The 12786-nt window shown below is 36.6% G+C and overlaps 1 protein-coding gene across 3 annotated transcripts in view; it reads right to left on the bottom strand.

Moving 5' to 3' along the window:
- Positions 1-309: 309 nt before the first annotated feature.
- LOC127858047 (uncharacterized) overlaps positions 310-12786 on the bottom strand; it is a 71597-nt gene continuing 59120 nt past the window's right edge. For all 3 annotated transcript variants that reach the window (XM_052394914.1, XM_052394916.1, XM_052394915.1), the window contains exons 15-18: positions 11482-11545; positions 10487-10638; positions 8925-9067; positions 310-8152 (exon numbers count right to left, since the gene is read on the bottom strand). In XM_052394914.1, the coding sequence (XP_052250874.1) occupies positions 6261-8152; positions 8925-9067; positions 10487-10638; positions 11482-11545 (2251 nt within the window). In that variant the 3' untranslated portion in view covers positions 310-6260. The remainder of the gene's footprint in view (positions 8153-8924; positions 9068-10486; positions 10639-11481; positions 11546-12786) is intronic.

The following is a 12786-nucleotide window of genomic DNA, read 5'->3' as shown; positions in this document are numbered from 1 at the left end:
AAGAATACATTTATATGATCCTAGGTGAAAACATTTACTACAAAAAGACAAACAAAATAATTTAAGGTAACCTTTACATTTGACCTCGAATGTTATAGGCTTCTTCAAATCCTCCCGAACAACAATTGTTCTATGTTGGATTACTTTAGGTCAAATTTTTCAACATTCATAAAGGTCAACAGACCAACCAAACGTCCAAGGAATAAGTGAAAAGCGACACAACCGCACATCTTTGAAATACCAATTATCTCTCTTTGTAAATGTCAAATACTAACTTACTAGTAACAAGACCATCATCAACAAGGCATGTTTTCAGTGTATTTTTATTGCTACCGGTATATCTTGTCAATGCAATAAACACCAAAAACATAGCACTTTATGCCCACACACCTATAAATAATAACTCTTTTATTAACAGGTTATTTACAAAATAGGTACTGTCAATAACAGTGGTTAATGAAAATAATAGATATAATAAAACATATAAATATACAACAAAAGACAAATTTAGTTGCTACGCTAACATAAATCATCATTTCACCACAAAACAATTACTATTAAAGAGGCCGGGGAGAGGTAATGATTTCTACTGTTGGTATTCTTTTAATATAGTGACTTTATATACAATGGTACAAATCAATTTGCACATACTTATCTAGAAATCTTAAAAATTGATCATTGTATCAAATGATTCAATTTTCATGGTGATACAGTGTGGAATCTTTGAATGCAACATAATTAATATACATAACCTATCATGGACAATTAATCACTGATTATTCATTATTGTAAAGTATGATAACTTATGTCTGCAGTTTTTGAACACACAATGACTTTGTAATCAATCATACAATAGAAATGATTTCCAGACCTAATCTAGATTAGGGGAAGAGAACTGTCCTTCATAGTTGTTCATACTGCACATACCAATATGGGGCTACACTTAACACACATTCATGAAGCCCTGTTGTCCAATATTGTGCTCATATATAATACAGTGGTAGAGGAAATTAACAACTATTATAATAACATGTGTTTCAGCATTGTAAAGAGACAAAAACTACCAGTGTTATATTTAAATATTCAATTACAATAAAACTTTGAACAATTGATAAAGTTACTTTTACTCAATTAAAGGGGAGTATTAAAAACAGTCAATATGCATATAAGAAAATATACACTGTTCAGTAATTAAATGATATAATCATATGGGGATTGTGAAATGTTCATGCATAATCATTTTCAGAATAAGTCACTCCCTCTGACACTAAAAAAATACAACAATACATGTATATCAAGTAACTTAATACTGGTGAACAATTGCTATTTTCAAAAGTCGCCTACACAAAAATATAATTTTCATGGGGTGATTTTCTGACCCTTTCCCACGCAGAAGCAAAGCGAAAATGGGTATATGCAAACAGGATAAAACCAGAACAGCCTGCAAGTAACTTGCAGTCTGTTCAGGTTTTATGCTGTTTGCTGCTCATCAGTATCCAAGGGTTGGAAATGAAGCCTTTAAAACTTGAATCCAGTAAGAAAGGTCTTTAATGAAATTAAAATTTCTGAGGTAATACAAATGCATCAAAATACGTATCTAAAAGGTAAAGGGTAAGGTCGTCTGTGAGTTTATTGTACGAGGTACAAACAGTTGTTTCCTTTAGCATGCCTTGTTTTGTTTGTGCTAGTTTGTTAAAACTGTAACATATTAATCTGAAGTTTAATTTTTAGCAGAATGACAAGCAAGTGTTTAGAAAAAAAATATTTTTTGTGTTGTTAGTAGGAGACTTTATCATACTGAGTACATACATCAGTGATGTAAAAATCTGTTAAAGCAACTTGCCATGCAGAGCTTAAACCTAACAACATTAGATTGCCTTTATTTTGTAGTAGACCTAGGTTTTGTTCTGATTTTTCTCCAAATCAAGTGTTCATGCCTATCTATTTTGGTATTTTGTGGAAAATAAACACTGCCCACCTAAATCATTACCATCATGTGCGCATACGCATTATTGTAGATAACAAATGAGGGAATGAAAACACCTTGATCAATTATAAAAAAAACAAACAAACAAGAAATATCTATAAAAAAGATATATGGCGTTGCTTGTGGTTAGAGTTGGTGAAAGGTAAAGAGTCTAATGAATGAGATCAAAGATAGCGAATGTCTTTTTCCATGCAGTTCTTAGCTGCATCACATGCAGTACGGGATGTTACGCAGAGTTTTTGTGGCTTATTTTACATTATTACATATTGCTTATCATATATCTATAGATACATAACAGAAAAACAAAAGAAGAATGGAAGTGAAATTAAAACATACAAGTCAACCGGCCACACGCAAAGTACCATACATATTTTAAATATTTATTGCGCGTTCTTCGAACAAACCTGTTTCAGTGGTGTGTCAGGCTTTGCTTTTTCATTCGATTATAAACAGTATCAGGAATCATCGCGCTCATGCTTAAAAAATTGGTCAAAATGGTGGAATAATGCTTGTTTAATTATTCAAAAATAATATTTATCATGGTATTGTTGAAGACACATTAAGAATCTATGATTGACCTACTATAGTTATATTGCCGAGTATCTTCATTTAACATATTTCTGGTCTAAATACAACTCCAGTTCACCTAGTTAACGCCGATAGCGCCTATATTATATAACGATCAATTTACTGGCCGCAAACTGACCCGGATACCTTGCGGGTAAGAATGCAATTCATTAAAGTGAGGTCAAGATTACACTGCTGGAACGACGGCTTGTTTAAAACTTTATACTTTTACATGTATAATGTTCAATTTTCAAAATAATTAAAAATGGTTATGCCAAAACAAATATCAGGATAGGGAAAAACGATACTTTTATGAAATAAAATATACTAGTACATGTACACAGGCAGCAATATGGTAGTAATTTCTCAATATAAGAACATAGCCTTTAAGTACAAACGCTCTGGCGCTTACAATCCTCTGAAAATAAAAGGTGCACGCACAAACTGTATTGATGTCAAGAAATGAGTGTAAAACTGTTCTATCCATCAAGCCTGTTCATTAGAGATAAAATTGTTTCATGCTCAACACGCAGTGAAACATTGTTACACGCTATACTACAAAGACGCGGTCATGTTTCCAATGGGTGGGAATTATTCTCATATCAGCCGATGGCATAAATGAAGTGTATTCACTCGTATCTAGCCGCGCGAAATTTTATTTGAATTTTATTGGACACTTACAAAGGTCAGGTAAGGTGAAAAGCTTGCTAAAACAGCTACGCCGAAAAAAAACTACCGTATACAATGAAACTCATTTTACGCATCCATATCCCAGAACAAAGCATTCGCCTCATTCCATAGCAATACAAGCTGTTGAAATGAGAAAGCCCAATTTCAATAACAAACATGAGTGTCACCATAGGATGACATATGCCCCCTATAAACGCTTTGATAGAAGTTATAGCATTTTAAGAAACCTAAACGCAGATTTCGAAACCTAAACGCAGGCCCTAAGTTCAAGGTCACAAGGATCAAAATTTTTGTGCGTATGGAAAGGCATTGTCCATTTAAACATGCATACCAAATATTAAGGTTATATCTCAAGGGACATAGAAGTTATGAGCATTTTACGAAACCTAAAAGCAGACCCTAAGTTCAAGGTCAAGGTCACAGGGGTCAAAATTTTTGTGCGTATGTCAAGGCCTTGTCCATATACACATGCATACCAAATATGAAGGCTTTATCTCAAGGGACATAGAAGTTATGAGCATTTTTTGAAACCTAAACGCAGATCATTTTGAAACCTAAACGCAGACCCTAAGTTCAAGGTCAAGGTCACAGGGGTCAAAATTTTTGTGCGTACGGAAAGGCGTTGTCAATATAAACATGCATACCAAATATAAAGGTTATATCTCAAGGGACATAGAAGTTATGAGCATTTTTCGAAACCTTAATGCAGATTTTGAAACCTAACGCAGACCCTAAGTTCAAGGTCAAAGGAGTAAAAAAATGTGTGCGTATGGAAAGGCCTTGTCCATATACACATGCATACCAAATATGAAGGTTATATTTCAAGGGACATAGAAGTTATGGGCATTTTTCGAAACCTAAACGCAAAGTGTGACGGAAAGACGGATGGACAGACAGACGGACAGTCCGATCACTATATGCCCCCTTTTCTTTGAAAGGGGGCATAAAAATTTAATACTTAAAGGGCACAATAAATCAACAAAGCTCTGTTTAAATCATCATGATCATCATCATCATCATTCTCTTGACTGGTCGTGCTGTTGGTGGGAGATGAGGGACGACAGCACATAAATCCTCAGCCAGTTCAGTATGCTGTGACATTTCAAATAAGTTTCCATATATGTTAATGTATGTAGCATGATGTTGCTATTCATTCTACTTGTTTGGAAAATCATAATTATTATTGCTATTATTTAAAATAGATTATTACTTTTTCTGATTTTTGATACATGGAATGAAACTCTAAACAAAGTTATCAGATTTAATGAAAAGGGAACATTTAATACAAGATGCTTCGTGTATTCTGTACCAGTGCACATTTATAATCCATGATAACTATGATTTTATGAGTATCATTCATTTTAACTTTCATAAACAACTTGAGCTTTGTCACAGACGTGACGAATACCCCCACATGCCGCATTGACACATAATATTTTGCATGTCGTCTTCACAAAAAACAGCGGACACCATGCTCAATTTTTAAAACGCACTAAGTGACCCCTTGACCTAGTTTTTGACCCAGAAAGGCCAATGTTCTAACTTGGCCTTAAGATCATCTCCATAAAACTTCTGACAAAGTTTGGTGACATAGGATGTAAACTACTTGAATTAGAGAGCTGACACCATGCTGAATGTTAAAAAACGCACTAAGTGACCCCGTGACCTAGTTTTAGGCCCATAATGGCCGATGTTCAAACTTGTCCTAGCAATCATTTAGATAAAACTTGTGACCAAGTTTGGTGAGGATTGGATGAAAACTACTTGAATAAGAGAGCGGACAACATGGTGAGGTTTAAAATGCACTAACATACCCCGTGACCTAGTTTTTAACCCGGCATGACCCATATTCAAACTTGAACTAGACATCATCTAGATACAACTTCTGACCAAGTTTGGTGAAGATTGGATGAAAACTACTTGAATTAGAGAGCGGACAACATTGTGATGTTTAAAACGCCCTAAGTGACCCCGTGACCTACTTTTTGACCCGGCATGACCCATATTCAAACTTGCTCTAGATATTATCAAGATACAACTTCTGACCAATTTTGGTGAAGATTGGATAAAAACTACTTGAATTAGAGAGCGGACAACATGGTGAGGTTTAAAACACACTAAGTGACCCCGTGACCTAATTTTTGACCCGGCATGGCCCATGTTCAAACTTGACCTACACATCATCTAGTTACAACTTCTGACCAAGTGTGGTGAAGATCGGATTTAAACTACTTGAAATAGAGAGCGGACACCATGCTCAATTTGTAAAACGTACTAAGTGACCCGGTGACCTAGTTTTTGACCCGGCAAGGCACATATTTAAACTTGGCCTTAAGATCGTCTAGATACAACTTCTGACCAAGTTTGGTGAAGATCGGATGAAAACTACTTGAATTAGAGAGCGGACAAAATGCTGAATGTTTAAAATGCACTAAGTGACCCCGTGACCTAGTTTTTGACCCGACAAGGCCCATGTTCGAACTTGGCCTTAAGATCGTCTAGATAAAACTTCTGACCAAGTTTGGTGAAGATCGGATGAAAACTACTTGAATTAGAGAGCTGACACTTAATACGGACCGACAGACAGACCGACAGACAAGCTCACTCCTATATACCCCCCTAAACTTCGTTTGTGGGGGTATAATAACATCCATAAAGAAAACACATTAAATAAAAACATTTACAAGGTGCCTGTTAAATACTGACATGGCTTAGAGTACAATTTAACTTTCATTGCCTAATGAATCATAGCCCTGGGACATGGTAAATGAATATAATATATCTGAGACAAAATGTTTGCACAAATGGCATATTAGCCCAGGGTGATTAAGTAGTAAAATCTATCTTGGCACTAGGAAATCTGGACTAGTAACCAAAATGCAATTTATACAGATAGAAATATATGAAACTGTACAAAATCTACTTCTATTTAAAACATTTTCAGCAATTTTAGTACCAATAGGACATTTCTGCTGTGACTCAGGTAGTGCTAAAACAGAAAATCAGTCCAACAAATCTACGACAGAATGCTTGGGTTATTCGGACACACATCTGTTGTGTGGTCGGTCTGGTGACATGAAAAACACCGCCGTGCCCCTGGCACCCATCTTGGCCTCGCTGCAGTATCAACCTGTGCCTCCACTACAGGCAGGTACTCCGCTAAAGTCAGGCTGGGTGAGACTTGATGAGCCCTTCCTGCATTTGAGCTGAATCCAACATCTGGTACCGAGTACGGTCCAGGGTTACGAATCACTGAATGTAAATCTAAGTTTGGGAATTGAACCTCATACTCAGGGTCCGCTTTCCCGTTGAGCTCAAAGTCGTCTTCATCGCTGCGCCATTCATCTTGAACATCGAAAGCGAACTCATCTTTGTAACTTGCTACAATCTCTGGCGGACCAGAAACAAAGTTTGTCGCAACACCTTTTTGGTCAAACACAATTGATGCGTCACTTGTATTGTTTATCTCAATTTCATCACACAAGGAAACACTTTTCTCAGCTTCCGCGCGGAGATCATTTAAATCGAAGTCTTCTTGATTGCCAGTGATGTCCTGTTCAAGTTCATCTTCGATAATAACATCTGGGCCATTGTCTGTAAAAATACCACATGAGCTTGTCACTCCTGGTATGACACCTAGTCCCTGTGGTTCAACGTCACTCCACCAGTCTATATCCTTACTGTCATCTGCCCTCATAACTTTCATATTTCTACTATCATCCCCTTTACTGCCATCTGCATTAATCACTTTGGCATTTCCACTAACATCCCTTTCAGCGCTTGCTCTACCCTTCACTTTATCAACATTTTCATCTTCTCTGATAACCTTTCCATTTCTTCCATTAACCCTCTCAATGCTTTCTCTACCCTTCACTTTGCTAATATTTTCACTATTTTCACTCACCACTGAATAGTTCTCATTCCTGAAACCAACATCCCAATTTTCTTCCAGTGCTACCTCAGTAATTCCCTCTTTAGAATTCACTGCATTTCCTTCCTTCTTCGCTTCAACGGCACTTTCCTTTACAACTGATTCAGGATACAACTTTTCAGTTTTTTTAGTATCCTGTTCACCAAGATTTCTCCCTTTCTGTTTTTCCTTTTTACTTTTTGTTTTGTGCTCCTGTTTTTGCGATACTAACTTCTTATCCATTTCATTTTGTATAATTTTCATCGGCGACACTACCTTCTTGTCCATTTCATTCTGTATAATGTTCATAGTTGCAGACTCTAGCTTGACGTTTGTCTTCAACTTCTTCTCTTGAACAGTTTTAGCAAGATCTCCTGGCTGTGGCTCAAAATCAAACCAATCAACAATGCTTCTCTCCTGATAACTGTCTCGCGCCTCTTTCGTCTCTTTAATACTGGGTTTAGCTGCTTCATTTCCATTTAGCCTGGAGTTGTTTGAGTTATTGCTTGACTTATTGCTATTGGAACTGCTTTTTGTTGACCCATTTTCAGAAGCAGAATTCTGATCATCAGCATCAGAAGCAATACAAGTCTGTTGATTAAAAGAAGCAAGCAGATTCTGCTCTCCTGAGAAAGATTTATCACTTGTTTCATTCCCATCACGTGGGTGTTCAACTTCGTTTGGTGTTAAGTAGATACTGTCTGAGGGATTTGAATACACAGAACTGTCCAGGGAAACATTTACAACATTTGCATATGTATGACCGATGCCACTTCTTTCAGCTCCAACGCTTGCAGTTTCCACAGAAACTGGTTTAGATTTCCGGCCCCTACCTCTGGGACGAAGACTGATATTTGGCTCTGGGGTACTAGAACGCTCCCCTATATCTACAACAACTGCTTTATTGGACTGAGCAAGAGATGTGGTTGTCGTAGCAACCGTTTCAGTGTCCATACAGAAGTAGTCTTCATTCTGCCAGTCTACAGCAGTAGAACACCCTTTAAAGTAAAAACACAAAGTGATTAAGAATAAGAGGTAAATATGTGAGCTCCCTTTTAAAGCATTAGTTACCAAAATATCAGACACAGACAACTTTTGAGTGGGAAAAAAAGTGTCTTGTACTCCGAAAAATACATTTATTTGTTAAAACCTAATTATTTCAGCATGAGAGCATTACAAGCCTATGGCTTATTAAGATTTGAGTTCATTTCCAGGGAAGAACCAATACTTTGAAAATTTTGACAATTCTCCTAAAGACAGGATCAAACTCCTTATCTCCACATGCCAAGATTCATATCATATCCATTTCATCCTTCTAAAGTATGGGCTTTTGCAAGGCATCACCCTGGCAGATAAATTGAAACTTTTGTCATGCACTTTTCCCATATAACTGAATTTTACATTATTTGTTTTGAACATATACCCAAATATTTTAATGTATCCTGCTGGGGACAAATGACTAAAAAATGTACAACATGGCAAGTAAAAAACAAAAACGCAATTTAGGGAGGGTTTAACTAGTATGCAAATATTGTGCACAACACAAGATAAAGACCAACTCTTAACTGTTAAACTGTCCAATTGAGTCTTGTTTTGGGAAAACTGGGCTTAAAGCATGTACCTAACCCTAAGAAGTCCGCAAAATCTTTCAATAAAAAAAAATTGATTAATGTGCAGACTGCACAGGCTTATCTGGGAGGACACTTTACACACATTCATTAAGCCCAGTTTTTTCACACCAAGTCTCAATTCATCCCAATAGACACGTACCTTGATCTCTAGTGGCTGGTTTGACCTGACACGATGATGGAATCATAGTCTTCCGTGGTGTCTGAGTCGTAACATCGTGACCTTCCACTTCTCTCGTAAACAGCCCCAGAAATATGTCCCTCAACAGACTCTCACGAATATGTCTACAAAAAAAGGATACCTTGAAGATGTTTTTAACCCTTTTCTGCTCAGTTCCCTCTTTTTACGGGTTTGTAGTCCCTTAGAAAATCATATACAAGACATTTCTAACTAGATTTTACTTTTAGAGGCTTCATTATCAACGGTACTGTAGTGATGAGCAGCTAACAGCATACAACCTGAACAGACTGCGAGTTCCTCTCAGGCTGTTCTGGTTTTATGCTGGTTGCTTATAGAGTTCCTCTCAGGCTGTTCTGGTTTTATGCTGGTTGCTTATAGCCATTTTCTGAGCAAGACATTGTTAAGAAATGTCAGCTATAATTTTTACATTAAACGTTTGTGTTGTTGTTCAATAGGATTTAATCAAACTTATGAACATACAATGTGGAAAATCAGGAAGCCATCTTTTTGTTTCATTCTTATTTGAAGTGTGTGCGTTGTTTTTTTTTGCGTAAAACTCACTTAAATAGCATTGGCAATAATAAGATTAAATAAAATGGAAATTTTTACACAAACACAAATATTATCCTGCAACACCAAACCTTTAAAAATATGCAAATTTCCCTTAAAACAAACTTGTACATAGTTTGATAGTGGCAACTTATGCTTGTCTCAGAAGTTATGAATAAGCAACTCATGGCGCATTTCCTTATAAGTGGCATATATAAACAGTAATGTTCTTAGTTAAACAAAATGCATAACTTTTGTAATGATTAAGGTACGATGATATAAATAGCACATGCACACATTTTTTTATTTGATAAGGAACACTAAGTGAAAGTTTGAATGTAGGATGCTGAAGTTACTTCATCCGCCATGTATGTGTGTACAGCCAGAAAAACAGACAGTCAAATTGACATCCATGGCAAATCAAGTAAACCTCACCTTCCTATGAAATTTTATCTGAGATTATAACTTGGGCGTTAGGGTAAAAAACTAGGCCACCAGGTTAAATTAAAGAAAAAGCTTGTGAACTCTTTATAGAGTCCTGATACATTTTTTAAATAATTTGCTTATGCAAAGAAATTCAAAAGTCCAAAACAAACACTTCTTATTTTGCCTTTGATTCATAAATTTCCCATTGCCATGGTATTCCCTGTATTTTCAAAAATATTACAAATTTCAAAACATTTAACACTTGTCATGTTCACTGGCCCTGATTGGCAGCAGTGGGAGTCAACAGGTACAAGTCACATCATCCTACAACTTCAAACATCTCGCTGTGGTGCAGTGGATACAGTGTCCGCTAAGCGTCTGAGAGGCCACAGGTTCTGTCCAAACCATTGGAGTGTTGTATAGACCTCCCAAAAAGACACCAAGTACTGGTTCTACCCAGGAAACAGACTCAAGTGTTTCAATAAGCCTTAGGCTTTCGTTTCAATCGAGCTAAAATAAAGAAATTTTAACTACAACATCCAACAGACCTGGACACGCTTTCATTCAGGATCTTCTGCATCAAGTCCTCTTTGATACGATTGCAGAACGCACGGTCATATCGCACTGATTTCCCAGAGACCTCAAAGAAAGCTGTCACACATTCTGTGTAAAGGTCATCTTGGTCTATTTTACTTTGACCCTGAACAACAAAATGAAGAACATCATAGATCCAAGGTTATTCTAAAGGTCATGATTGCTACTATTAAAATTGAATGCAGAACTTCAACTGTCACAGTCTGGCCTGAAACCCCCCCCCCCCCCACCCCAGGATGCCTTTTCTTTCAATTACAATCAATACCTAAAATAGTTTTCAAGGTATGCATCTGACTAAATTTAAATATTTGAACATATAAAGAAACATTACCTAAACCTATGTCAGCAAGATTGATAATATTTTAGTGCTGCATTTCCTCTCAATGAAATCAATAAACCGATGGATTTTTATGTTGATTCATCTTAAAGTTTACGAGACACTCTCAGGATACAATTTTAATGTAAATGTAAACAAAGGGCAATAACTCATAAATATGGAAGCAACAGTTACGGCTCTTGGACATTGCACTGTTCATTGTAAAATGTAGGAGAACTGTGTTGGATAAATTTGTAACTTCACACACATACAGAAAGACATACAGACAGACATTTTAAATCCAGAATACACTCCTCTACTTTGTTAACCCTTTACTGATTAGATACCAATTATGACTCATGTGTAGTCCCTTAGAAAATCAAATAAATAAATTTTATTTAATACCTTTCTTACTAGATGGAAGTTTTATAAAATAGGGGCCTTTGTTTTAAAACCCTAGGACACTGATGAGCAGCAACCAGCATAAAACCAGAACAGACTGCGATTCACTTGCATTCTGTTCTGGTTTAATGCTGGTTGCTGGTTGCATAAAGTCATTTGGCAACCATCATCTGAGCGAGAAAGGGTGAAATAGGGCACAATAAGACGCAGCCAAAAAGAGGTTGCCAATACCTTCGCATTGAATATAATCCATCTTTCAAATGTTTGAAGTATGCACTCTTGAATAGCATTTCCTCTGAAAGTAAAACAATATTTGTATTGGGCATTTATAATTCACCATATTTAAAAACATAAATACATACATTTCTTTAAATGACCATTAAAAACAAGAGCTGTCTCCATAGGATGACATATGCCACCGATAAACGCTTTTATATTAGTTATGAGCATTTTTCGAAACCTAATGTCATTTTTCGAAACCTAAACGCGTACCCTAAGGTCAAGGTCAAAGGGGTCAAAATTTGTGTGCGTATGGAAAGGCCTTGTCCATATACACATGAAACCAAATATGAATGTTACATCTGAAGCAACATAGAAATTATGAGCATTTTTCAAAACCTAAATGCAAAGTGTGACTGACAGACAGGCGGACGGACAGACAGACAGTGCAATCACTATATGCCCTCCTTTGGGGGCATAAAAATATGGATTTCTTTTAAATTAACACTGCATCATGACTATAGTTGTAGGTTTCTTTTTCAACAAACATTTGGTATTATAACTAATGGTAGGTTATAAAAAACATGGTGCGATGTTTTGAAGCTAAATACAAGCAGATTTTTATTTTGAATGGTGGATTTGAATGGGGGATACCAAAATAGCTTTTAACTCATTTTAACCCAAAATGTAACAGTCTCTAAAAGGGAAGCGCATCTATCCTAACCTTAGGCTTTTAATCAATAAAGCAAAAATGTGTTCCTCATTCTGGGAAAACTGGGCTGAATGCATGTACTAAAAGTGTTATCCCAGATTAGCTTGTTTCATCTGCACAGGCTTATAAGGGACAACACTTTCCATCTAGACTGCATCTTTGTTGAGATTGGGGTTCCTTTACAAGAAAAAAAATATACATAATTGATCAGCCTGTGAGGACTGCACAGGCTCAGTGTCCGACAAATCCATTGCTCAGAGCCCGGGGGCTACCGAAATTTTTCATCGGGCTACTGAAATTTTCCAGCTGACGCCCGCCGGGCTACTGTAAATCTATAAGAGCGGTAGCCCGGTTAATTGACAGACATACGTAGAATAAACACGCTGACCATGTGTTTGTACACTGTGTATTGCTCATAATCCGATAACAAAGTGCAATCAATTATCTATTCAGTCACCGATCACTTGCGGTAATGTCGTAAACAGTAACAATGTATTATAATCATCCAATCAGAATCAACATTTGTCATCTGCTAATAATATCATGAGAGCCGGTTAGATAGTTGGCGCACATGATGCAACATCATTTCGCAGTTTGGAATTCTT

The sequence above is a fragment of the Dreissena polymorpha genome, chromosome 14 (genome assembly GCF_020536995.1).
Source record: "Dreissena polymorpha isolate Duluth1 chromosome 14, UMN_Dpol_1.0, whole genome shotgun sequence".
Classification (NCBI taxonomy): domain Eukaryota; kingdom Metazoa; phylum Mollusca; class Bivalvia; order Myida; family Dreissenidae; genus Dreissena; species Dreissena polymorpha.
This window is presented reverse-complemented; position numbering and strand designations above follow the sequence as displayed.